General features: G+C 37.2%; 1 protein-coding gene across 1 annotated transcript in view; it reads right to left on the reverse strand.

The window, feature by feature from the left end:
* EYS (eyes shut homolog) overlaps window positions 1-27,768 on the reverse strand; it is a 671,723-nt gene that overhangs the window by 34,103 nt on the left and 609,852 nt on the right. Inside the window, exons 32-36 of the mRNA XM_051778236.1 lie at window positions 26,983-27,155; window positions 14,076-14,258; window positions 8,563-8,729; window positions 8,242-8,386; window positions 2,985-3,159 (exon numbers count right to left, since the gene is read on the reverse strand). Coding sequence (XP_051634196.1) covers window positions 2,985-3,159; window positions 8,242-8,386; window positions 8,563-8,729; window positions 14,076-14,258; window positions 26,983-27,155 — 843 coding nt within the window. The remainder of the gene's footprint in view (window positions 1-2,984; window positions 3,160-8,241; window positions 8,387-8,562; window positions 8,730-14,075; window positions 14,259-26,982; window positions 27,156-27,768) is intronic.

The raw sequence follows: 27,768 nt of genomic DNA on the forward strand, positions 1-27,768 counted from the left end.
TAAATTCACTCCCCAAAATAGAAACTTGCATTGTTCTAAACCACAACAATTAAATAGCAAAATGTCTTTTCCCTTAAAAACTATAAAAGTATGTCCCTGTGTTAACTATTGATTCTGTCCTTGCGCTGAAAATTTGTTCTAATTGAATCTAGCCTAATAATGAGACTGCAGCAACTCATTTTATGGGATGTACCTCTGCCATAGAGGGGTATGATTTAACTTCCTAAACCTGAGTGACTGATGCTCTTTGAAAGCTATAGAGTACTGAGAAACCCACATGAGGCTTGGAGATACAACAGAAGACTTATGCAAGTCCTAAGCTCTTCTGAAGCAGCAGCTGATCTCCGAACAGTCTACCCAGGGGTTTCTAAAGTGACACTACATGCTTACATTTAGCAAACTCAATCCTCTCCATTATGTCTAATGTTCTGCTCAAAGTGCACACAAGGCACACTTTTTCTCTTACTTCATCAACAAGCCCTTGCTAATAAGGCAGTTGATATGATAACACATCACAGAAAATCTTTTTGTGTATAGTTTTCTATCTTATATGATTCTGTACCATAAATAAAATAATGGGGAATACTATTGTCCCTTGAACAACAGATTCTTCATTTTATTATTCAAATATTTCCCCTTTATTTTATTAAAACATAGCAATTGTGCTCTGTTGCTGGCCAGAATGTAAAGTTTAATGCTGTGTATTTCTAGTTTTATTTAGATCAAAGCATTGTCCCTATAGTAACTGAATCTACAGCTTAACAGCATTGCACAATTTCTGGTAGGGTAGTGAAAGCAGGACATAAAAATAGCTCAAAACAGCAACAAAAACCTCTGGAGAGATCTCATTTCAGGAGAAAAAAAATATTTGAATGCAAATCCAGTTCCCTCAAGGACTCTGCTCTTCAAAGGAACACCGATGATTTTAAAATAGAAGGAAGTTCCCTCTGAGAAAATGTGAGATGGTATTGACAGCTACTATGCATTGATAGAAATTATATGTAAGTTACATCCACACCTCTTTGGCGAAATTTCACTTTTTTTTTGTGAGAGGAAAAAGTGACCATTACTGATATATGCGTGCACATACACATAGTATGTGAAGGCCTAGATGTCTGAAATATGAAGACAGAAATATAATTCAGTAGTAGGTCACTACAAGTTAAATACAAACAGAAAAAACCTAGAAAAGACAAATTACAACCCCCCAATAACCAAAAATTTTAGAACAATCCCTAAACTGATCTGTAATGCAAATTATTAAACTGTAATGATGAAAAAGAACTTTGCCTATATTTTCATGTCACCAGCTGCCACTCTAACCCGCCACCTGCTTTCCAAATGTGCTCTAGATGCTGCTGCTGGTGGTTCTGTATCCCTTATAGACATTAAGGTGTCTTAGCATGGCTGGGTAAATTGCTGCAGCAAGGATTTAGGTGGGTGAATGGAAGTGTCATACTTCAGCTGATATTTATGATACTTATTTTTCTCTTGAAATTTTAGTTTCGTATCTCCTCTAATATGCTCATAAGTGTAAAGAGGGCTATTATTCTTTCTTATTCTTAGAAAAATCAAAGACTTTAAATGTAAGGGTTTAACTCTGGAAGGATCGTGCAAAATGCAACAGTTGGGACATACTGCAGTGCAACAATTGGAAAGGAATCCCAAATTATATCTTTCAAAGCATTTCCTTCTTTACTGTATTTAAGAGAATATAAATATGCTCATAAGGGGAATGGGAAGGGAACTGTATGCTGAATCTCAGGGTCAGTTTTCCAAATTTCAGTACAGCCTTACTTGCTTTAGAAGCACCAGTTTTGTACTGGTTCTCTTACAGGTGAAGATTTTTGTCATGACAGCAAAACCAATTACCATATAATTCTCTCTCCAATACAGACTCAAGTAGATTATTTTTAGCTTGATAGGTATGCAAACTTTTTTTTGTAGTGCACAGAAGGATGGGTCTTTGTTGTTTTAAGCAGCATCATGCACAGAGGCTCCACAGTGTGAAGCCTGTTTTTTCATCCTCATCTGTCTTGTTATCTGCAGTGTTTTCAGTCAGTGTCTTCAGAAGTTTTAAATCAGCACTTTTCTCTTTCTAAAAAGATGTTGCAAATGTATGTAAATAAATGAACACATGTGAAAGCACAGGAAGGGAAGCAAGTATAATTAATCTTGGCAGATACTTTTAAAATAAAAAATGGCTCGTCAGCAAAGGTTTTACACCTGCGTTACAAAGTGTTTGAAAACAAGATTTATTACAATGGAAGTGTTGACGCACAACAACAATTTGGAACTGCAAAGGTACTTCGTTCTTTACCATGCCTTACACCTTGGGCACTTAGATCCATCTACATTTAGTGACAAGGCAGGAAAGACCACAGACTTGTCTTCTGGGTGAGCTGTCATTGCTACCACATATTATTCCACAGATCAGCCATGTGAACAGCTTGTCTGATGAACTGACGTAGTTCAATGTTTGAAGCTCCTAGGTTTAAACTGTCTCAGAAATTTCTGATGTTGGGCAGTCAGTGGTCTACTCCAGAAAGGGGTTTCTTATGTGAAAATACTGATTTCCAGGGAACAGAAGTCACCTACTTTTGCCTCATCAACCACATTCAAACCTTAGGACAGTCAAGCTCTCCTCTTCGCTATTTCTTCTCTGCTCCCTTGACTGCTCATTTGTTTTAAAAAACTGTCACACCTAGTTCTACCCATGCAGTTCATAGTAGGTCTGGATGCCAGTCACTTCAGTGGAGCAGAACCAGTCCATCTCTTTTTCTCTCTTTCTCTTTCCTTCTCTCTTTCTCTCTCTTTCTCTCTCTTTCTCTTTCTTTTTTTTCTCTCTCTCTTTCTCTTTCTTTCTCTCTTTCTTTCTCTCCCTTTCTATTAGTCTCCTTCTATTATCAATACACTAAATTACCATAGTTATTAGTCTAGAGATCAGTCTATACTGTACTCTAATATATATATTATATACTTACTAAACAGTAGAGCCCCTTTCTATGCACTTCCCACCATTTCTGCATTTTATTAAACTGCATGGTGAATCTTTACATTGTCCAACATTGCGACCAGAATTGGGGTGTCCTTCTGGAGTGCCTGGTGACTTAAACCCTTCATTGATGCTTGTACGAACTTGAACATCAAAAATGCAACCTTAAAAAAAGAAAGAAAGAAATCAATGAAGTTTAAAACAGACATAGGAAGTCAAACCAAACCAAACAACAGGACAGTGGAGAGTCTGCTCTCCTAGTGGTGTCACAGAATAGTTAGCCTAACTTAATTCATCAGTATTTCTGAATCATATTTATGGATCCATGTGCTAATTTATATCCTGCAAAACTGAAGTTGATGCCATATAGTATATCTTTTTGGATCAAATCCTAAGTAACTTTACAAAATATACACAAGCATCCAAGTGATGTAAAGTCACATTTAAAGGTAGCCCTAAGCACTTTAGAGATGCTACCCAGATATATACATAAATATATATAGAAAAACTAAAAATCAGGTTTTAAACCACTTTAGTTAAACTAGTACAGTAATGTATTTGGAAATGTTCATACCTTTCTAAATCTGATTTATACAATTTAGCTGAGATAAAGTGAATTCCCACAGTGTCTGAAAGTTTGAGAATAGGAGCTTTTCAGCAGTGCATGCCGGAGGCTCTCTGCTTAATATTAAAATCAAGGAAAGGATATGATATGGAGATTGCAAGTAACTGTTACACTGTTTTTTAAAACATCACTTAATGTGAGTTTTTGCATGATTCACTGAAATCACATAAGAAAAAGACTTGCACCTGAAAGACCCAATGAATATCCAATAGGATTTTTTATAGTCATATACTTTGTATAAGTAATACCTATAGCAAGATCACTAATTTAACCACAGTTAGAACAATGTTATTAAAAATAGCTTTCTTAGACAGGCTTTTCCATATTACACACATTTCATAATTCTGTCTATATTGATATATAACTGGTTATTCAGAAACTCATTATAAACAATATAAAAATAGCTTAATTTGATGATTATTTTCAATCTTTGTATTATTGTTCTTTCCTGTTTACAGGGTTGGTTTTTAGGCCACCTTATGCTTGGTAAATCCTAACTAATGTTTCATCTGTTTATCAGTAGCAGATAAAGCATGTTCTGTTCTCCTGAGTATTGCTGAAGTGCTAAGAAAAAGCAGCCCAGAGCTCTGTGTAAACAATGGAAAGCACAGTAAGTCACCAAGGACTGCTAAGATCATAATGGAAAATAAACTGGCATTTGTGTTGATGACTCATTTAACTGTACCAACCACAGTCTAACTGTGCCATCTAGGTTAGAAGCAGCTCTTGAGCACTGGAACAAAGCAAGTAGTAGGTACAAGAGTATTTTGACCCAGCTTTGTAAGTTCAACAGAAACTTTAATTTCCCTATTTTTTCTGATTCTTAGTCATGCGGCTGCAGATGAAAGAGTCAGAGCAGGAATCTGAGCCTGTTGTAGCAAACACTATACAACCTTCTGCAGAGGGATCAGCTGACCTTCTCTCTGACCTGAATTCCCTTTGCTCTGCCAGTTCTGGGCCCCTTTTAATGAGAGGCTGCCAACTATTCTGAATAATGGAGAGGTTTTCTGACAGAGCCAAGTTTGCGAGAGGAACTCAAGCTTTTGAGTTTGTGAGTTAAACTTAGTGAGATTCTGAAGATCACTTTTATGCAATTAAACTGAAATCAGACATCAAGACAGTGCACTCAGAGATTATACACTACCTTTTTGTTTGTAATCTTTTGTCTTGGGACTCCTTTGACCACACTTGGAGCTTCCTGCAAAGACTTTTTTTACTTTCAATTTATTTTATAGCTTTCAGCCCAGTTAAGCAGAGGTCACAAACCATGAAAGAGCCACCAGGAATGGATTAAGTAAACTTCAGAGATTATCATAAGAAATATGAATTCATTACTCAGCTTTACTTTTTCTTTTTTTTTTTCCCTGATATATCTTTATAGTTCAAAGAATTTTTTCCAAAATTTCTCACTAACTTCCCTTACTGCTTGTAAACACTTGGCACTAATTTGACAAAAAAATGCACAAAGCAAGCATTTTCAAGAATATGTACTAAAAAAGAAGTAAGAGAACTGACAGAAATAGATACATGGATAAAACCTTTTCTATCTGAATGCCATACTGAATTTACAGATGTCTAAAATTCTACCTATCCTAAAATGCTTTGGTTTTCCCGTTTTTCTTGATTGGTTGTGAGTGGGGTGTTTGTCTAAAAGAGAAGCTAGTTCAGAACTCACTTTCCTTCTGTGACATCTGCAATGCAGGAACATAAAGATAAGTAGTCTTTACTCTGGCAGGCTTGCAATATATTCTACTTTATCATGAATTTAAACTTCGACCAAAAGGCTACATTTGTATCTATATGGAACTCATCTGTGTTCTGGGTTTACTTTCTCTTAAATAAAAGTACTGGAGCACCTAGAATTTTATTTACTTCTTTCGCAAAATATGAAGAGGTGGCTCAGTCAACACGAAAGAGGTTCTTCAATAGTTCAGCTTTATGGTAACAGCTTCTTTTGCCTATTTACTCCTCCATTTAATAGTATTTGCTGTCAAAGAACAGATTACTTCCATAGCTATACTTCATCCTGCTTACGAACATGGGAACAACCAGTTGCTCCTCTCTCTGCTCCTCACTTATTTCTGTATGCAAGCCCTGGCTCTCCATCAATTACATCCATGGCTGGAGACTACATCCTGCTGTCATGGTAGCACAGAGCACGAAACATCAGAACTCTTCCTGACACCAGGTTTCTTTATGCCTCTCTCAGAGATGGGAGTTTGGAAATTCAGCTGTAACTTCCAGCTTTTTTCAAATACTTATCTGTCTCACTTTGTGTGAGTCATTGTGTTGAGTTGTGCAGACCTTTGAACACAAGGTGGTTGGTTTTATACTCCCACTTCAGATTGTTCATAATCAGCAGGCTGAGTCTCTTTGGACGCAAGATTTGCAACTACCTAAAACCCACATTTGACTTTTTAGAGCAGCTGCAGTGTGCTCTGTTACACATCTCAGAAAACTCTCAAAGGTCCCTTAATTACACTGTTATAGGAAACGAAAAAAGAGCCAAGCATTTAAGTAAACTATCCTACCATCCCATTTACAAAAGGCTCTTGTAAACCCACGAGGAGCCTCAAATTCAGATGAAGCACAGAGAGCCTCAAACTCCACACGAACTTGGCTCCTTCATCTGAGCTCTACCTTTACTAGTTTCTTCAGCTTCTCTTAGGGGCTGAAAGAAGTTTTGTAAATTGCTTATGGTACCATCAAATGTTAATAAGCCTTTCAAAAGAGTCTATAGGTGCTGATGTCCAAATTTTCTAAATTTAAAATTCCCCAACTTTTGATTATTAAATTACAGCTTATTAGAGACATTTTAAGTTTCCTCCTACTCCATGGAAATTACTTGAAAAACTATTAAAATCATACATGTAAGGGAGGAAATGGTCTGAAACAGTAGCTGTACAGAGTAAAAATTCTAAATTATTGCACTGGGGACATTTAGTCTGCAGCAATAAGGCTGGCCTCAATGTTTCTTCATCCAATAGTGATTACTTACAAAAGGAGAGGTACACTCTGGTATTAGAAGCAAAATGGTTTTAATAAATCATGTCTTTAAACGCAGCCAACAGCAGTTTCCAAAAGTCTGAGTGCTTTAATCAACTATGTGCTAGATAAATTTATCTTGACTGTCACTTCCAGAGTTTTATTGTGAGTTCCCTACAGCTGCAAATTGACTGAAGTAAAATAGTTCAGAATTTTCTTTTATGTTGTTGGTATTGCAGTTCCCACTCTGGAGAAGAGCAAAGGAGGTTTACTATTCTGAATGTCAGGGGCAAAGAGTAAATTGTTTATGTGCTACATGATTGACAAAATTTTGTACTAAATACTTCTTTTTAAAGAGTAAGAAAAATCAATAACTAGTACAGTAACTAACAGTACATGAACTTCGATTTTTTTTTTTGTTTTGAAAGATTATTCATACTGCATTTGTAGAAATTCACCCATTAAAATACAGTTGCAACTGTTTCAAAAGGTTTATGGCTAAAGTGAAGCACCAGAGATTCCTGTTGGTCACCCCTGACATTAACATGTCCATAAGTAAAGCCAGAAGTGCTTCACAAATATTGACCCAACTAAAATACTTGCACAGACATTAGGTTTTATGATATGCCAATTTGCAAGCTGTTAAGAGGCTAGGATAAGTATAACTATACAATCCATACCTCCTGAAAAGACAGAGACAGCTGAGATATTAGTTATTATGACTTTCTGACTGAACAGTTGACCATAGGATATGAAATCGATTTTGAGGAAATTTCTGTTAAGAAAAAGAAGTAAGGTGATGCCTGGAAAACAAGCAGTTACATGGTCTTAGTGCAGATAGGGTGTAGTAGCATATGAAAGTGAATTTTATTGCTATGCTTGTCTTTGATAACGTGCCCCCAGTTTTATAACTGAGAACTCAGACTTTGTTTTACTATTGCAAAATGTTTTCTTTTTGTTTGAAAGGCTTTCCAGTCCTTAAAATAAATCCAAGTTTACCTCACAAATATCAAGCACATTGTTTCTAAGGGAATAAGGAATGCAAATAAAGTGTCACAAACAAATCCTTTGCTTCATTGCTGATTTGGCAGGAGTTGAATTCAGATTTATACAAAGCTTCAAATATTAGTTTTGAGGCAGAAATTAGTATCTGCTAGATAAATATTCCCAAGAGGAATTACTTAGGTCCTGTCTGGAGACCTAGATCATAATGTTTGGAAAAAAAATCAGATTTCGTGATGTCCTATCAGAAAGAAGGTTACAGCATGAAAGCTATTACCCAAACTAGCACTGCTAGTCACAGTGGGAGAAGAATCTAAACTACCACAGGGAAACGAAGTCCTTTTGAAAAGATGTTGTAGAACGGGGACACATAAGAAGAGTTTATATAATGGAGAACTTCCATTTTTAGCAGAAACAGAAAGTATTAAAAATATTTAGTAAAGCCTCTTTTTGCATCATATTTCTTAGGCTATCATGGTGAAACAATGAAAAAGCCACAGGAATTTCATCCAAGGAAATTCAACAAACCCAATTTGTTTCCTGATAAGACAGAGATTTTATACCTTTCTTTCACTGGCAACTGAAACAATCTAATGCATGTTTTAAAAGGAATTGAAAATGGTGTAATCTTTACCTTGAAAGCCATTCTTAAATCTGGGTCCCTTTGGTAGGAGTTCTGGAGTATACTCACGATAACCTCCTAAATAAAACTGACTGAAGACATTGAGTCCAACCAGCCTCCCAGGAGAAGTGACAGTTTTATTCTTCTGATCATCCACCTTTCAATGAGACATTTATATTTGTTACAACAAAGGAATTTGCCTTATTTAGGAACCCCTAAGGAAGACAGTCCTCCCAGCTTTACAGAGAAACACAGAAATAATTTTTAATCCTTCCATATGAAATGTGAAAAAATACAGAGAACATTTTACTTCTAAAGGAATTACTTTTTTACCTTCAGCCAGCCTTTTTGGAGATTTCTGCCAAGATGGATGACATGAATATGGAGTGTCAGATCAAGTGCCTTGCTGATGATCGTTGCTGTGCCAGAACCTAGATTGTAGCTATATACCACTCTCCCATTACGGAGGCCTAACTCCAAGAAATCATCTCCATTCAGACCTGAAAACACAAAAAAATAATAACTACTTATTCTAGGATTTAATAAATACCAGTACATAAAATATTCTCCAAATCCACTGAAAAGGTAGCAGTTTAGAATATTTTAGCCAGGAAGGTTTTAAGCCTCTTAAGTACTTCTAATAATCTCTGCCTAACTTGTAATGCTATTTCCAGTATTTTTGTGGATTTAAAATAGAAACTGCAGGGATTTTAAACATTTATAGGCTTTTTAAAGGAAGACCTTTTTCACACTGCAGTTAAGTTAGTGATGTTCACAAAACCTGTTGACCGTGGTGGATTTAGAAGTCATTGCTGTTCCCTCCCCATGGAACATGAATAAATTTTCAACTTTTTCCAAAATCTAAAAAAAAATAATTGAAATTTCAAGTTGCGTGTGAGAACAGGCCTTGACTTAATCCTATTCCAGTATGCTTCCAACTTTCATGTTAGGTACTTTAACAGCTTCAAAACTTGCAGGCACCTGCTGCTGTGAGGCAAGGGGAGTAGCAGGGACATGTGCCTGAAGAAGCTCTAGCAACTTCTATCAAGCTCCATCTGCTGCCCTTGACTCAATAGCACCTGGAGACTTTATTGTACCTGCCCTAGATTAGGGTGGCTCTAGATTGTTCATTACTGGTATTTCTCTGGTCAGAACAGCCATATGCTTTAATTTTCTAAAGCTTTTCTAACTTTCAGGTTAGAACCCATTAATTTTCAAATTTGAAATAAATAATTTAATTTCTTTGTATTTATATGATATATAAATATAATTGCAGCTTGTGTTTTTCAGTCACCATACTATAAAATCTCATTTGAAGGATTTTAAGTCTGACTTAAAGCCTATGAGTAAGAATTCAAGTCTTGGACCTGTTCCTTGTTGTCCAAGTAAACACGTTTTTACACTGACATCTTTGAAGAGAATTCAATCTCTCATGCAGGCAAGAATGGAATCACCATTGTTTAGAGAAAACATGATCAACTTGTTTCTTCTTAGTAATCTTATCCTTTTACATATACACTTTGTACAGTAAAAGAACCAGGATACAAAAAAAGGTGAAGGAGAAGAATGTACTCACTCTTGCATTAGGATGTCCTGAATTGAAATTCAAAGCCACCTATTTATTTTTAGAAGTCTCATGTGAATTCGAGCAATTCAGTGCTCAATTTCATGCCTGCACACTGTGCTTTATTTGATATTTTCTTCTGTTTTCATAAGGCTATCTCATTTTGTATTTGTTTCTGGGAAGGTCTCTTCCTATTTGTTCTTCCAGAATCATATGGTGACCCTCATTTCAGATGTGTCTTGATGCCTCTGCCTCAAATGCATGGGAAATTTGCTTCATTTGCAAAACATAAAACAAACTTTACCCCAAGAAACAATGATACCTATATTGTCCTCCCACTGAAGTTCTGCATACTGCTGTTTCACAGCCAGAACTGCCATATTCCCCTTATCTCATATACTATAAATGAACATGCTGCATTAGCAATGTGGGGGGCAGGGAGTGATTTTTCTATACAGAAGTTTGTTTTTTCTATATAGTATTTTGATACAACAGGAATATATCGAAAAAGAAAATCTTATCTCAAGGACTGTGAATACACTGCCTCTGTAGAAAGTGGGCAGTTACACTGAGTTATATAGAACAGAAACTATTCATTTTTTATTACAATGGTTTGTTCATGACTGAATGAAATTCCATTACTTTCAGTTCCACTGGCACGTTACCAGTGTAGTATTTCCAAACTGAAAATAACAATTCTTTTTAAAAAATCATTACTAAAGTTTCTATTTTCAACAATGTCTACAAGTACTTACATGATTTGACCTGCAAAACTAGGGGAAGTACAGTAAAGACAAACCATTATTTAAAATGCTCTCTGAATTTTTAAAATGCTTTTTTGGAAATCAAAGAAATGCAACAGTGTCAAGACTCTACAAAAATGATGTGGTGAAGATAGTCATAGAATCATACCCTGCTAAGTGGTCAGAAGGAACCTAGAGTATCGTCTAGTCCCTTTCCTCCCTGTCATGGGCAGTGACACCTTCCACTAGATCAAGTTGTTCAAGGCCTTATCCAACCTGGCCTTGAATACTGCCAGAGCTGGGGCAGAATAATATAATGTTGAGTCTGCATAAATTAAACAGTTTTTAACTTTAACTATGTATTGGAACAGAATTTGATAGTAACTCACAGGAGGTTAGCCATGACATCGATGCCCATGGTTTGGGCAGAGACAACAGTGGAGGGGAATCAGGTAGGGTGCAGCAAGAGAATGCTAACTACAAGAAATGGGATAAAATGAGAAAGGGGAAAATGTAAATGAAATATTAAAAATACCTCCTTATAGCAAGATCATAGGCTACAAAAACCCTCACACTCCTCCTGGTGAGAGTGTTATTGCTTGATACTCAGTAAATTGTTAGAACAACTGCATCTGCTCTTGGTGAAGTAAGTGAAGTTCACTTGGTAAGAAATTGCTTTCTGGTAATTAAAATGTAGGGTGCTCAGTCTTCCCAGCCATTTAAACTAAGGGGAAAACAGCAATTTACCAACAGCATTTTATCAGGTGCCTCATTGTTTTCTCTTTGCTAAGTGTTGCCCTCATTTGACAAGGGGATGCAGAAATGCATTATTATCATACTGCATTGTTCCCACACACACACAAACTATATACAAAGCAACAAAAAGACAGATTCTGCCTGACAACTGCATAATAAGCCTGGAATGCTAGTAATTCTCATTAATAAAAATGACGCTGGTAAGATCCTTTTTTAAAACTCAGGTCAGCTAAATATTATTGCAAGACCTACACTCCACAATCACTTGGAGAGTACAGCATACACCCTGCAGGCAGACCTTTTTGAGACAAATTCTACTGCAGCAAATTTTTTTTGTTCTCTTTTGATTAATGTAATAGAAAAAAAACCAGGTTATTTTGCACCACTGGTGTTCTGCATTGCATATTTGCATTTTCTCTATCTGGAGCAAAGGCAATGAATTAATTGGTACAATTTTTGTTTGGTTACATTTCCTGCAATTGGAAATGTTTCAAACAGGTGATTGAAATTCAGTTCCCAAGGTTGCAGAAACATGTCTGAATGTGATGGTTCATTCTTGTTGTTGAAAAGAATGTTCTAAAGATTCCTTTGTGTTTGTATTACATCAGAGCTGTGTACTATTCTTATGAAAATTTAATGATGGGGACACTGGCTTCTGAACACTGTTTTCTGAAAGACTAGATGGAAATGTTTTAGGTAACTTCAACTCTACACACCATTTCTACTCAGCTACTGAAAAAAGAAAGACAATATTTCCTCTGTCCGCACCAATAAGCGAAAGGAAAAGCTGCCTGGGAGTGAGTGGTGACTCTCCTAGGGATAAAATGTAGCATATGGAGCGTTCGACCTAGATGTAGTTAAAATAGTGTGAATGTAGTACAGTTAGCAGGATTACGTGTCTGACCATGTTTTGCTGAAGTTTGGAAGAAAACAGCAACATCTGATTCACACAGAGACAGAGGCAGAGCTGAGTTTTGAGTTTAAATACACTCACAGTGGTTTAGTACGTATTTAAGTTAGGCTAATTTGGGTAATCAACCTGATAAATTAAGTAAATGTTCTGTACCAGGGTGTCATGGCACACTGAAGTACAGTTGATTGGTTGAGCTGCACTAGCTAAATTTGACAGAATCTTTGCAAATGAAAAGTAGCAGACTGAATTATATCACAGATGAGTAAACTGCTGAGCTGTTCTAAGCTAACAAGTTTTAGTTTGCATAGCAATAAACTAACAGTCTGATTCTTGGAAGTCTGCCACAGGGAGAAAGGAGAAGAAGCCCCAGAGGGTGCAGGAACTTAAGCAATGAAATTTAACAGAAAGCAAGACCTAAGAAAATATCAAATGTACTAATAAAACAATGGAGAATACTCTGTATCCTTCTGATGTGATATACTGCAGTTTTTTTTTAGACATATATGTTACTGCATCATGCCTCCCACAAATTGATTTTTAATGATGCATTTTGGGAGCTCAGTATCTTAAAACTGCTAATAATAATAAATTCTCCCCTCTTTCATCCTCCTGAAGTATTAATTTTCTGATACTCTTCAGCATTAGCATTGGGTTTCTGTAACTCATGGACCATATCTGCCAAACTCATGTGATGTTTTAGATATGGTAAAGCATCTACTATTGTAGTAGAGACTTATATTTACTTACCTAAATCACTCTCCATCAGTGTGTTGGGTTTAGATGTAAAGACACATCACCAAAACTCCCTCCTAGACTTCAACAACCCAATAGACAATTCCAAACCCAAAAGTTAGGTCACATTCCAATTGCAGAAACAAGGTAAAAATAAATTACTTGCTTCTTATGATCTATGAAGAATAAAGTAGTCTCTACTCTGACTACTTTACATCTGCATTAAATTTTCATTATGTGTTTTTCAACTTTCATCCACATTATAACTTCTTTGTGGAGTAATGCTAAGATGGACAGAACACAAGTAGTATTTCTATTTTAGCCCATTGCAATTCTAATGCCATGCAGTCTGCCACAGAGTGGTGCTGTGAAGAGATACCTTAAGTATTGCTAAAATCTTAGTACAAATGCTGTAAATAGATTTATATAACCTGCTTCTCAGCTGTGTTAATCATATCAAGTTGAATGCTTTGCTATACAGACTGTGGCACAACTTACTCATAGCTACCTTGGGTCAACTTGCATTGAGTCGTCTCAGGGGTTAGAATCTCTTGTTTGACATGAGTAACACAGGGTGCAAAGCTAGCTGCCACAAGGTTGGGTTTCAGTGTTGAGTCCTGTGTGTCTTGGAAGTGGAACCACTGTGACAACAGCAGCAATTCATGGCTGCCCCTGTGGCAGGTCGAGACACAAGGCAGGATGGCTGTGGCATGTTGGATGGACAGACTGATTTTCCAATCAAGTAAGTATCAGCGGAAGAAGATTTGAGGCAGCATCTCAAAATTGCACACCGAATATATGTGATCAATAATGAAATTTATGTGTATGCCTGACAAGAGAGAACTTTGAGTTTGTTTTCCGTTTCTTCTGTTCTGAAATATACTACCTCAAGTGTCAAATTAACTGTTAACTTTAATTACTGGAAGCAGTTATATTTCTCCATAATGAAAAGAAACATTTATACAACATGATTGAATTACTGTGTCTTTACAAAACAATAAAGTATTGAAGAGATTATTTTCCCTCTAATGAAATTATATCCTAAAAAGAATCAAGAAAAACCTGTATATATTTTTATCCTACTTGTTTAATGAGTATTTGAAAACGTATAAGGATAGGTAATACAAATAAAGCTTACCTTGGCCCTTCTGTCCAGTGAAAAAAATCAGGTTATCTTGTAAAGCTGAGTCGTGGTTTGCCAACTGAAATTTCAAGCGAAATTCATAGTAGAAGGTGATATTTGAGACTGTAGAATAAGCTAGGAATGAGGTATAGCCAAAGACATCTGTGCCACTGAAACTGGGTTGAGTAATATTAATAGCTGAATTTAAAAAAAAAATAAATTCTGTGTTAGGGCAAATTCTTTAACATATGTATTTGCAAGCTCTATTTCCTAGTCTGGTTTAGAACTTAAGAACTCATAAATAAAATTAATTATTCATTATGTTGCAATGTTTTACACACATGCAGATACAGTTTGGCTTTACTTTGAGGGTAAATGTCTATTTTTCAGCTTTTGTAAATAGGCTTTTTTTCAAATGAATTATTGGCAACTACTGCCATCTCCTGGATTCTAGGTAACATTGTTACTCTATTTGTAACAATTTGTACACTGTAATATTGACTCAAAACTTGGAGAGAGAAAACACACAAAGAAATTCTCCTCTTAAAGAAATGCCATCTCTGACAGGCATCTGACTGAAAGTGTGTACAAGGACGTGCTGAAGAGCTTATGGAGTAATAATTCTTCACAGGTAGAGGAAATAATGAAAAGAAGCCATATAAGGATGAATTTGCAGCACAGTGAATAGGACCTACGTGAATTACAAATAAAATCAAGTCTATACATGTCTCTATTGGTGGAAAGACAATAGAGTGCTGCTACTAAGCACCCCCACTGCCTCAAGGATTTCTTACTGGAATCCAGTAGCCAATTCCTGTAGCTGATGCCGAAAGCAGAGATCATGTAATGCTCATATTGACTACACAGTTTAGTTAAAACAGGAGAGAGAGGAAGAAAGCTGAGTAAAACTTAATCTTAAAAGACTGGGTATTGGAGTAGGTTTAAGATTTGAGCAGTTACGTCTAACCAGCCTGAGCACCAAATGTGACTGGATACAGCTTTATTAATGAAAGCAATAAGAGAGATTGGGGAGGAAGGCATACAGAGCTATACCACGTACAAAACAGATTGGTAAGTGCTAGTAAAGTATTATAATCATCATCATCAATACTCCCCAAGTAAATCTACATTAACCTTTAAGCATCTGGCTTTGAATGCAGTGTGGGAGAAACAATAACACATAATGGTGAAAATTTTATCATCATCTCTAGTTTGTGGAATCTATCTCTAAATTTGCAACGTGGTGTAAGATGCCAGGCCCTGAGCTACAAGCTCACTGAAGGGGTTTTACTTTAAAAATATAAAAGCTCCAACAATATCCACCCTCCGGACATATTAGAAGAACCTTCAGCTCTTTTAAACACCTTAAGAGAGAGTGCATATGAGAAAAGCTGAACACATTTTCTCAGAGGGTACTTTTACTGCTAAACTTTAGAAAATAAGAGTGCTTGACAAAAGTTTAAAGGGTAACATCCAACCAAAATAAAGCATTTCACAAAGAATTGACTTAGCATATGCTAACATATACAACTTAGTAAAATCCAGCCCATCCAGTCTCAAGATACCCAAAATATTAAGAAAGGAAATCAGGAGAAGAAGTAAAGAAAGAGAGAGTAAAAGAGAAATATAGCCACTATCCCTACATCCTGCATAGATCCAGCTGTAGGAGGTTAGAAGATGAAGTGTTCAAACATGTGGAGACCACACGTCTTCGGTTTTATCTGCTCTGGCCCCCTGTGGCCACCTTTCCCAGGTGGGACTTTTATCCTACTGGCCATTCTGGGGCTCTGGGGTGTAGTGTGGGCAGTGCTCCTGGGCTGCCTCTGACTGACAGCTGCCCAGAGGTTGCCCCAGGAGGCTCACAGGGGCTGAGGTATGGGATAGGGCATCGCCTCGCCTTTGTAAAATTTGACCTGTCCCTTTCCCCCCGCCCTGCCCCTACCACACACACTTGAGTTGGTCCAAGTCAATAATTAATATAATAATCTAGTTTCTCACACATGGAAAACCTGCCATATTGGTACTGAAGTTGCAGACATTGCCTTAGTACCTGGTACTTGCATTGCAGAAAAGGTGCAGACATAGGCATGACAAACCTTTTCTAGCACAGACTTGGAGTCTGCAGCAATACAGAGTGTACTGTCCCATTTATTAAGCACTACTTCACACTTGTGACACATTATGTCTTGCTCTGTGATCGTAAATGTGAGCCAGGAAATTTCCATATGAAACAATGATTTTGTCCTAATTAGAAGACCTTTGTGCTGGAAAAACACAACTCCTCATATTTAAATTTGGTGATTGTTTCAGTCCACCCATATTCCCTCAGCTTACTTGAACATGACTAAAATTGGCTCAAGTTCTGCATTTTTTGTTTCTCAGGAAGTTATGACACAAAGGTACCTCCTTTAATGCAAAGTATTATTCCTTTTTCCTTTCCTTTTTTCCCCCCTTTTGTTTCTTTCTTTCCATTTATATAATAAACCACAAAATACTTAAGAGACAAGAAGATTTTAAAATAAAGCAGACCTTTGGAATTATGGTCTTTTCCTGCTTTGCTTTACAACGGAAAAGGCAAATTCTATCATGTACCTCCACAGAGCCAGGTAATTTGGATCTCTGACAGAGATCACTGAAGAGTCTACTCCTGATGAGTTATTCCCAACATAAACACTTTATTCCCAGCATGAAGTATGTCATTGTTTCAGCAGTTTCCTTGGAGCTTTCTAACTGGGGAGTTATTTTTTACCTTTCTACTTGCTCCTTTTGGCATTCCCTCTAAAGATGGATTGAACACTGATGAAGAGTTTCCAATGTAAGAAAACCATGGACCTGTAGGGCCACTAAGTTGGTCACAAGGCTTGAACATCTCTCCTATGAAGACAGGCTGAGAGAGTTGGGGCTGTTCAGTCTAGAAAGGAAAAGGCTCCACGGATATCTTATACCACCTTCCAGTACTCAAAGAGGGCCTACGATAAGGCTGGAGAGGGACTGTTCTGTGAACAGGGCCTGTTGGGATAGGACAAGAACAAGAACAAATGGCCTTAAGCTGAAGGAGGGAAGGTTTAGATTAGATATTAGGAAGAAATTCTTTACTGTAAGGGTGGTGAGGCACTGGAACAGGTTGCCCAGAGATATTGTGGACTCCCCATCCTTGGAGGTGTTTAAGGCTGGATGGGGCTCGAGTAACCTGGTCTAGCGAAAGGTGTTCCTACCCATGGCAGGGATTTGGAACAAGATGATCTTTAAGGTTTCTTCCAAGCCAAACCATTTTATGATTCTATGATTATATGAGCTATGACATCGATGTCTACGTAACAGCTGACCATCCAATGTTGCACTTATATCAGTAGAAAAATTAGGCACATTTAGGATGCAGCGTCTTTCACATAAAACAACTACCTTATACAGGTCAGGTGAACAGTATTCTAAAATCCTTATTTCACCACACCAAATAAAAGGGCACCATTGGGTTGTAAGTAAGAGTAATGTATTTCAGACTTCTAAAGATGGATAGGACAAAGCCTACCTGCTCTGTATCCTGCAAACCACTTCCCACTCTGCATGTTCTTTGTCTCTGGTCTTCATTGCCATAAAAGCTAAATGATTGTGAAATTCTGAACTTGTTTGTAAAATCAAGGAAACAATTTTTTTTTTCCTGATTTTAAAGAATGTGAACCCTAGGGATCGTGGAAACCTAATTATTTTCACAAAATTGTGCACAAAGCCTGGTGTGTGTTGAAGAACTGAGTGTAGATCTCTGAACTCCAGATTAGAGGATAGTCACGAATCATTCTTTGCTCCTGGGTACCAGAGCACAGCCATTTTCAAACCATCTAACAAGAAGCAATTTTCCTGAGTGGTGTCCATCTTTGACTACTTAAACATCTCCTCTCAGCTCTTTATGGTCTTTTCATCCAGCTTTAACTGTGCATTTGGTTGGGGCCATGAAGTACATTCCATAATATATTCGTCATTGTAGGGGCTTAAGACATCCCTACCATGCTCTAGGTTCCATACCTGGTAGTGGACACCACCAGTCAATAGTTTTTGGGATCAACAACTTATTTGAGGATAACAAAATGATAAGTAATGCAAATCAGGGGTACAATTATCCAAGCAAAAACAATAGTAAATCCAGTATATCACTAGTAGTGGGCTAAACTTAATATTTGGGCACACAGAGATTTACATAACAGTGGTTATCAGGAGACTGGCAGGAAGAAGGGCATGCGTCTCCAGAGGAGCAACTCACACCCACCAACAAGTTTAGGGAATTAAAAAAATTCCCTAGTTGGATTGTCCTTATTTAGTGTTGACTACCTGAACTTGTTAATCAGCTGTCATACCCCAGCCCTGTTTCCTTCTGCTCTGGTCCTTCCCTGTGCATGCACCGTGCCTGGATGCTACCTGAAATGGTGGATGAGCACCATATAGAGCTATACCTTCATTAGACATGTGGTCACCACAGGAAGAAACACTGTTTAGGGCAATAGGAGTCCCACAGGTATTTTTTATGAAAACCATTACACCTTAATTTGGTTTACTTCATGGTTTTCTCCACCATGTTGAAGAAGTTTCTCATATCTAGTTAAAGTCAGATGCAGTATCTAATTAACTACCCTATCCTTAGCAGGTAGGCAGATGCAGTAAGTGTTTGCAAATAGTCCTCCCTATCCTTGTCTCTGGAGAGTAAAATGTATTTAGAAATGTTAATTAATACTGAGTAAAAAGCTTAAATTTCTGCCTAATTCAATCTATCTAGCTTGACAGATATTCCATAGTTTATCTGTTTCTGGACTGTTGTATATAGATTTTATACCACATTTTTAATCATGTTTCTTCTCTACACTGAGTTATTTATGAATAGATTTTTATTCAATCACATAAAAAAGTGAAAGGTCATCAGTAAATGTGCATCAGTGTAAAATATTGTCTTTGAGATTCCTTTCATGCAATGACCACAGTCTTGCATATTTTTAACTTGGAAATTGAAAACCACATAATAATAACCCTGTGTGAAAAATACAGTGATTGGTAACATTGTGTGAAGTAAGACAGCTCCATGTTTTCCTTTTATTCTCTATGTTTTTGTTATAAAGCTATGGAGCCAAGACTGTGTAGAAAATTGCATAATCTTTTTCTTGAAACATAGTCCTTTTAAACATTTTTGTAAAATGTTTGCCACTGACTGAAATAGCAGAGGGCACAGCTAACCCCACTGGATTATTTTTCTTTTCCTGTCTAGACACCATTCAAGCTGAATTCTGCCCTTGCTCTTAGAGTGCAGTCTGAAGTGGTAAAGAACAAAGATGTGTCTCAATGTCTCTGATGATGAGCCTTGTAAAAACAGACTCCAGATTAACACCGTGCCTAAAACACACACTGCTCTGACAGAGTAGTGAAGTCTTTTATCAACTTTTTGTCCTTGCTCTTGTCCTGTGTCTCTCCGTCAGTTCTATGTCATTCATCATTGTGCTTTTGTGCATTCCCAGTACTGAACAAGTAATAACACATGATATGATATGTTCCATTGCCTCACAAACAAATAATGACAAATTATCCCATTATATAAATATATTAATATAGCCAACTACTTAATTCCTTAACATTTTACATCTTATCAGAGGTGAGCATATAAAATGGGAGTTAAAAAAAAAATCAACTTCAGTTTGAAAAAAATCTTAGCAAAGAGAAGAAAGTGACAAAGCTGAAAAAGAATAATGGTTTCATTTTCTTTGAATTTTCTGTTATGAGTTAATGTTCTTTCAGCATTCACTGCCAATACATCTTGAACCACAGCTTTACAATACTTTGCAAAAAACAAGACAGATTAAAGGAATAGAAAGAGATGAAGACTTCAGGCTAGAGAATTGCAATCAGATAAAACACTTCTTTTATATTAACATTGACTAACTGCGAACACAGCTTAGTGTCTGGCTCCAGGATCAGCAGCCATATACAGTGGGATGAGTAGTTCTCCTGAAGACCTGCTCACATGTTTCATAGACTCACAGAATTAAAGAATCATGAGTGTTGGAAAAGACCTTCACGATCATCCAGTCCAACTGATCTTCCAGCACCACCATAATCACCATATCCCCAAGCGCCACATCCAAATGCCTCTTGAACACTGCCAGAGGCGGTGACTCCACCATCTCCCTGGGCAATTTATTTCAATACCTGACCACTCTCTGAGTGAATTTTTTTTTTCTAATATCTAATCTGAACCCCCCATGGTGGCCATTTCCTCTTGTCCTTTCACTTGAGATACGGCAGAAGAGACAAACCCTCACCTCACTACAACCTTGTTTCAAATAGGTGTAAAGAGCAATGATGATTCACTTGAGTCTTCTCTTCTCCAGACTAAACAACTGCAGTTCCCTCAGATGCTCCTCATAGGACATGTTTTTCAGACCCTTCCCCAACTTCTATGCTTTTCTTTGAACACATTCCAGCACCTCAATGTCATTTTCGAAGTGCGGGGTCCAAAATTGAACACAGTACTTCAAGTATGGTCTCCCAGTGCTGAGTACAGTGGGACAATCACTGGCCTGTTGGCCACACTATTATTGATACAGGTTAGGATGTTATTGTCCTTCTTGGCCACCTGGACACACTGATGGATCATATTCAGCTGACTGTAGAGCAGCACCCCTGGATTCCTTTTGGCTGAGTAGGTCTCAAGCCAATTTTCCCCAAGCCATGCACAGGGCTGTTGCAAAGACAACATATTTGCAAAGACAATATAAAAAAAGGAATGAGATTTATCACCAGACACTGTGTTTTACAGTCTTCCAAGCTATGGTGGATTGTATCTAGGTGGATGCCAAAGCAGCTGTATCATTCCCCTCCTCAGATGGACAGAAAAAATACAATGAAAAGCTCGTGGATTGGGATAAGGACTGGGAGAGACCATTCACCAGTTACTGTCATTGGCAAAACAGGTTTGACTTGGGGAAAAGTTATCAATCAAATGAAAGTAGGGTAATGAGAAACAAAACAAGTTCTTAAAACATTTGCCACTTCCTTTCCCTTCTTCCAGGACTTAAATTCCCTTCTGCATTCTCTAACTCCTCCCCCGCCACTGGGAACAGGATGATGGGGAATGGGGGTTACGATGAGATCTCTGCTATTCCTTCTTCCTCAGTGAAAGGACTCTTTGCTCTCTTCCCCTTTTCTCTCTTCCAGCACAGGGACCCCTTCATGGGAGACAGTCCTTCATGAATTTGTCCAATGTGAGTCCTTCCCATGGGCCACAGTTCTTCACAGACTACTCTAGCGTGGGACCCCAATGGGGTCACAAGTCCTGCCAGCAAATCTGCTCCACCATGGGCTTCTCTCTTCATAGGTCCACAGGTCCTGTCAGGACCCTGCTACAGTGCAGGTTTCCCATGGGGTCACAGCTTACTTTGGACATCCATCTGCTCCAGTGTGGGGTTCTCCATGGGCTGCAGGTGGATATCTTCTCCACTGTGGACCTTGATGGGCTGCAGAGGGACAGACTGTCTCACCATAGTCTTAACAACGGGCTGCAGGGAACCATGCCATGCAAACCCGCTTTTCCCACTGGAAACTCTGGGAAGTTGAAGGAAGAAAAGCTAAGGGGTGCTGGAGCTGAAGGGTGTTGCAGTGCCAGCTGAGAGTTCAAGGTAGTTGTAAAAGACTTAATGTCTGGAAGACTGTTGTATGAGGAGTTAGTGATGCACAAAATGGGTAATTGAAGTGTACGCCTTCCCCTCCCCACCCTCAATAAATACTTATGGATTCCTTTTATTTGTCCAGTGGCATCAGTAATCATGGAGTCATCAGAGTTATACTTTGACTGAGAGCTGAAATTTGAAATAATAGAAGTGACTTCCCCACACAAAGATGAAAATATGAATCTGAAAAACTGGTAATACAGCAATGACATAATAGTGTGTGAGTGTGCCTATGTGTGTTTTTTACAATTTTTATGACATTCCTCAAATTGAAGAGGTGGGGGACATTAAGGCCCACTGAAAACCAAATGACCCAGAAAACAAATTGTCTTGAACAGGAAGAAGAGTAACTCTGATCAGCATTCCCCAAGGTCTATTATCACTGACCAGAAACCCTGCAATGCAGATTTTTTTTAGCTGAGGAAATACCCTTTGGGCATCTGCTGTCACTGAACTGCATGATTTAGTCTTTAGACTCAAACAGCTCTGAAGGTGACATTTTGTGCCAAACATAGCTGCACAGAAACAATTCTCATGCAGGCTGATTTTCGCTCTGCAGAACCTGAAGCAAGTGGCTATTTCCACTTCAACACTTTGAAATGAATTTTATGCATGGGGGAATACATCCTAGAGAAAACCTGCTGGAATCCTTTGGACTATGAAGCATTACCATAAATGTCGCTGAGAAATGTTTCAAGGAAGATCCTTAGAGATTGCTGTGAATGAGTGCTGTGAATGGCCCTTTTCAGGATGTGTTTGCTAAATGCAGTGTCACAGTTAGGTCTGCTTCATATATGTTGTCATATATATGAAACTAAAACACTGAAGTTTGGTCTAAAACACTGCAACTTACACAATTACTCATCTTAACAATGCACGTTCCTTTGAAATCCTTCTCCCTTTAAATTTGCATTTGTGCTTAGAAAGTGCTTGCTCTTGGTTCCTGGCTTAACAAAATGCCACATGTTATGACAAACAGCTTCCCAAGGGGTCTAGTTTCTTGTGTAACATACAATTAACAACAACATAACATAAAGAGTTTAGAAGTCCAGGTCTTCATTTCCAGTCCTGGTGAATAAACCTTTTCTGTTTCACTTGCATTTGGGAAGCCATCACAACTTCACAGTACAATGATGCCCTGATATTTTCTATTTAAAATTTCTGTGTCTTATATATCAAAATTCCTTACAATCAGGTATTTCAGACATACTAGCCTTTTTTTTTTTCATACACTGTATCAACTTCCTGTACCAACTAGAGAATGCCTCCAGCCCGTGTTTAGATGGAAGTGTTAAAATGATAGGAAAAAAAAAAGAAATAAAGGCTGATTACTGAGATGGTAGCAATCCAACAACTCTAATCAAATCTGTGATACTAAACACTGGAGGAGATTTACAGTCTGCAAAAAACACAATGCAAGCAACTTTTTACTAATTTAAATATGAAAGGAAATTTAGCAGACTAAGGGCTTGAATGCTGGCTGCTTTCACACAAATCTACTGAAAATACAGAGCTCAATAACTGGACTCGGTTTAAATGACATAGTTCCTTTTATATATATATCTTAAAAAGCCAAAATCACTTGGGACATAGAGTCAAGCTGCCCATGCAGACATAATGTCTGTTCCAAAGTGTTGAGTACTGATGGTGCATTCCACCTCATCTCCCCATCCCCCGTAAGCTGGAAATTCTGGAGTCATTTAACTCCACAAACCAATAGTCAAGTCCCAGTCCTATCCCAGGAACCATCAGCCTACCACAGGTCCATCTCCACAATTTCAGAGGAGCATAGAGCCCAAAGGCAGGCAGGAACCCAACTTAAGGATTCAGAGGAAGGAACACCTTGTCCAGACCCCTTCCAGATCTGTCTCAGGAGAATCTTAGCCCCAGTATCAAGGTATGACACAACCACAATGAATCAACACTGGATCAATCACCATTTGAACAGAGGAGTGTAACTACCATGGGGTATGGGACCCGTTACAGGATGCAGGTGAATAGCACAGGATGCATTTTGGAATAATGCAGGACTTAAGGAGGTTTTTTAGAGAGAATTAGGTGATTTCAGGAGGAATAAGTGTGGAAAAATAGAGGGATACAGACACAAAAAGGGTCAGTCACATGTGAATAGTTGGCTGGTCAGTATGCTTGTCTGGCCATGTCCTCTGCCTGATAAACATGGCCTGTTCTCTCTTCTATTTTATATTTTCCTCCTCCATTCTCTTGACCCATTATGCCTTAGCTATGTAGCTTCTTGAGAGAGATTTCAATGCATAATGGTCAACTTGCAGTCAAAATAACATGGTCATCTAGTGATAAAAGCAGGAAAAAGTGTAGTAAGAGAGAATGCACTTTGCTACACATATTGGGAAAAATGGACATGCTTTTAGGAAGCTTTACGGATGTCTGAAACAAGCATAAAATAACTAAGATAAACTCAGAGACGTTGTTACCAGCCTGCTTACACTGTAGTGTGCTCCATCAGCCTCAGATATGTAAGAAAATTCCTTGTCAATCCTGGATCTTATCTATTTTTCCATATTTATATTGGTTTGTCTAACTGAAGTTACTCTCTCTCCTTACATTTTTGCCTCATTTGTCATATTTAGGGTAGCCCTATAGCTTTCTTCACTTTTTGAATTTTGTACATTTCCCATAAAATGATGTATTTTTAACTGGTCATAACAAATAAACCCCCCAAATTTTTTGACATTTGTATGTTTGTTTTGTCTATTTTGTTTTGCTTTCATTTAATAGTGACAATAGTTTTATTATCACTTCTTACATACTTGTAGAAATTGATGTCTTTCTTAGTTTGACTTCTAACTCTTAATGGATGGCAATTGGAGCTCTGATAGGGGGAAGACCTCTAGCAGTGGGCCCATTTCTGACTGTCTACCTCTTTATTTATCCTTACTGTGTCTTTCTTAAATAATCTCTATTGGTAGGAACAGCAAAGCTGGCAGGAAATTGCAATTCTATTTGGTTTATTAGCTATATTCAATTTATCAAATAATCACTGTGACATCTTGTTTGTTTCTTGTTGATGAAGATCAACTATTATTTGATAAACATTTAGGAGAAACCAGCTTTTCTTCAGTGTTTCAGAAACAAAGTAGCATGCACTAGGTTACTAATCAGAATAGTGGAGACAATATTATTGCGTATCTTAAACAGAAGATGATTTATTTAAAATGTGCATGTCTATACTTTAATTTTAATGGACCGTTTAGTTCTATTAAATTTATTATATACTATATCACTTTGTTATAGTAAACAATTACATTTTCGTTCTGTTTCTAAAAAATTTAAGTTGTTCTACCATTTTAATTAGGCAATCTATCATTATCTTCAAATACCTCCTCAAAAGTATGACTTTGATGCTACTAGGACTATCCCCAAGGATGTATCCAGACTTCACTGCATTGTGTCTCTGTTTCTCCCTTCTTTGTTTTAGAATATGTGACAATGAGACCTTTTGTAACTCATTTTCAGACTTCTGTCTGTGCTCAGTTTATTTCTATTCCTTCTAAACTCTTAAGTCATGGTTCAATAAAATAATTTTTCATATTTCAATAATTTCTTATGTTGTGGCCTTATTGGCCTACATTTATACTCTGTCCTACAACGCTGAGTGTTCTTTCTCATTTTACTTGCTTACAGTGCTGATACAAACAGAGTTTTCCCTTTCCATTCAATAAAATTAATTTTTTCTGTGGTTTCAGACTTCAGCTTTGTAGTATAATCAAACTAATGAATTTGTGTACTTTCAATTTATGCTCTCAATTTTTATTCAATCTCTCAATTTAGAAACAGCTAGATGGGAAGAGTTGCAGAAGAGCCTCATTAAGCAATGACAGAGAAAAAGCATTAGATGATACTCAGCATTTGCAGATGCAAATTGGAGTAGATTTCAGAAACAGTCCTATCCTTAAATATAAAATGGTGGGCTCTGAACTCACCATCAGCATCCAAAGAGAGAGGTGTTAGGAGTTTTAATAAGCACTTTCATGAATACAACAGTGTACACATAAAAGGAAATAGAATGGAGGAAGTGTTTAAGAAAAGGGCAGAGAGTAAAGGAGAAAAATGTCAAACTACTGTACAAAGCAGTAGCATTATCACACCTTGAATATTGCACCTCGAGTCAGCTCTGGAGTGTCATTTTAAAGAGGATACAGGGGAATGGAGAAGAAACAAAGAAAGGTAGGCTGTATGACTAGAGATACAGCATACGAAGTCCCAATGTGTTGTGCTCCTGCAAGCTAAGAAAGATTACCAAGAAAGTATCATATACACTTTATGTATCAGGGTTAGATGAAAACATGGATAAAACATAAATGTTCATCTAGTGAAAAATTGGGGAATAAAAATTTTAAATAAGACTTAAATATGTATGTGATATGACAAAACCAAACTGATAATTGCTTAATATTTATTTGAAAAGGAACTTCATATGCATCATTAAATCAGCTCAGGACCAGTGATTATTTTCTCTGTGTAGATTGATTGTTAGGGGACAAGAATACTTTGGATGTTCACACACAGGAATTTCTGACCTAGAACAATCATTATAATCAATGCTCAAGGAATAAAAACCCTTCATTTAATAATATAAGGAATAAAAGCCCTTCATTTGATAATATAAGTCAAAATGACCTATTTACTTTGCTTTATTAATTTCCCTTCATACTGTCTCCTGCTTCATGGCAAAGCACTTGGTAAATTTTAATTTGTTCCTCTTTTTGATTGGAAAAATTAATCAATTTTGGTACCTGGTAGTATTCTTAAAATCCAGAAAGTATTCTTTATAAACTGATTTTGTATGCAAAATGTACTAAGTAATGCTTCCCTAAGTAGAGGAAAAATCAAACTACAGGGCAAATCAATTTCTCCAAATGATCTCTCAGTCAAATCTCTCTCTCAGCTCTTCTCCAGGTAATTTAATAAAATATCAGACACTACCTTGTATTTCCTAGCTTGTAAACTCTCAGTTTCTTTGATCTATCTGTCTCCCTTTCTCTGACCTGCACCTTTATGAAAAAACACTTGGGGAAGGTGATCAGCTCAGCCATTCTTTGTGACTGGATTTTGGGCTGTGTTTATAGGTGGGGAGGTCACTTTTAGTGTTTTGCCTTCAAAATATTTGACTTGTTTCTTTCCACAGCTTCTATGAATGATAGAAACTACAACCAACGCATGACGAAAATGGTTTTTACCTTCACTGCAGAGGATGCCAGATCTGCCATATGGACACAAGCAAACAGCATCTCGATTGGACTTTGGAAAACACGTAGCACCATTTCCACATGGATTTTCATCACAAGTCACAAACTGGCAAAGTTTTCCTGTGTAGAGTTTAGGGCATTCACAATACCAGTTTTCTGCATCGCTGAAAAATTTAAATTAAAAACAAAAAAATATGTATAAGTACCAAAATGCACTTAAAACAAACAGAACAGGTTTTATACTCATTGAAAATCGGTGGCATTTGACTTATAGTTGTAATAGATCTCTTTGTTTTCAGTAGTGCACCTGGCGTTAGGCATGCCAGAATCTTTATTGGTGACTTGACAGGTTCTTTGGTGTTTAATTTTATATTTTAATTTATATTTCCTTTCATGATGAGATATGTGACTTTTCTAATGTCTCAGTAGTTGCTTGTGCTCCATCTTTCATAAAACAGTCAAAACAACTGCTACAGAAAAACAGGTCTTCTATTATGTCTGAAAAAATGAAATCATGAATACAAAAAAAATGAAAGTTACTACTTTACTTTGCAAATGGAAACATCACGTATTACATATAGCTTGTGGCAGCACAGTAGGATGTAAAAAAACCCTGAATTATGTTTACAGTAGTGACTATATTGAAACTGAAACAGAATAAACAGGTAATATCTCTGCTCTCATATAACTTATGTTTTCAGTCATAAAAACAATATTAGAATAGGTAAAAGAATAATATAAGTTCTAATCAGTCTTGAGGGGTGACAAAACAAAAGG

The sequence above is a fragment of the Manacus candei genome, unplaced genomic scaffold, assembly GCF_025592945.1.
Source record: "Manacus candei isolate 608988 ecotype Guabito, Panama unplaced genomic scaffold, ASM2559294v1 h1tg000011l, whole genome shotgun sequence".
Lineage (NCBI taxonomy): Eukaryota > Metazoa > Chordata > Aves > Passeriformes > Pipridae > Manacus > Manacus candei.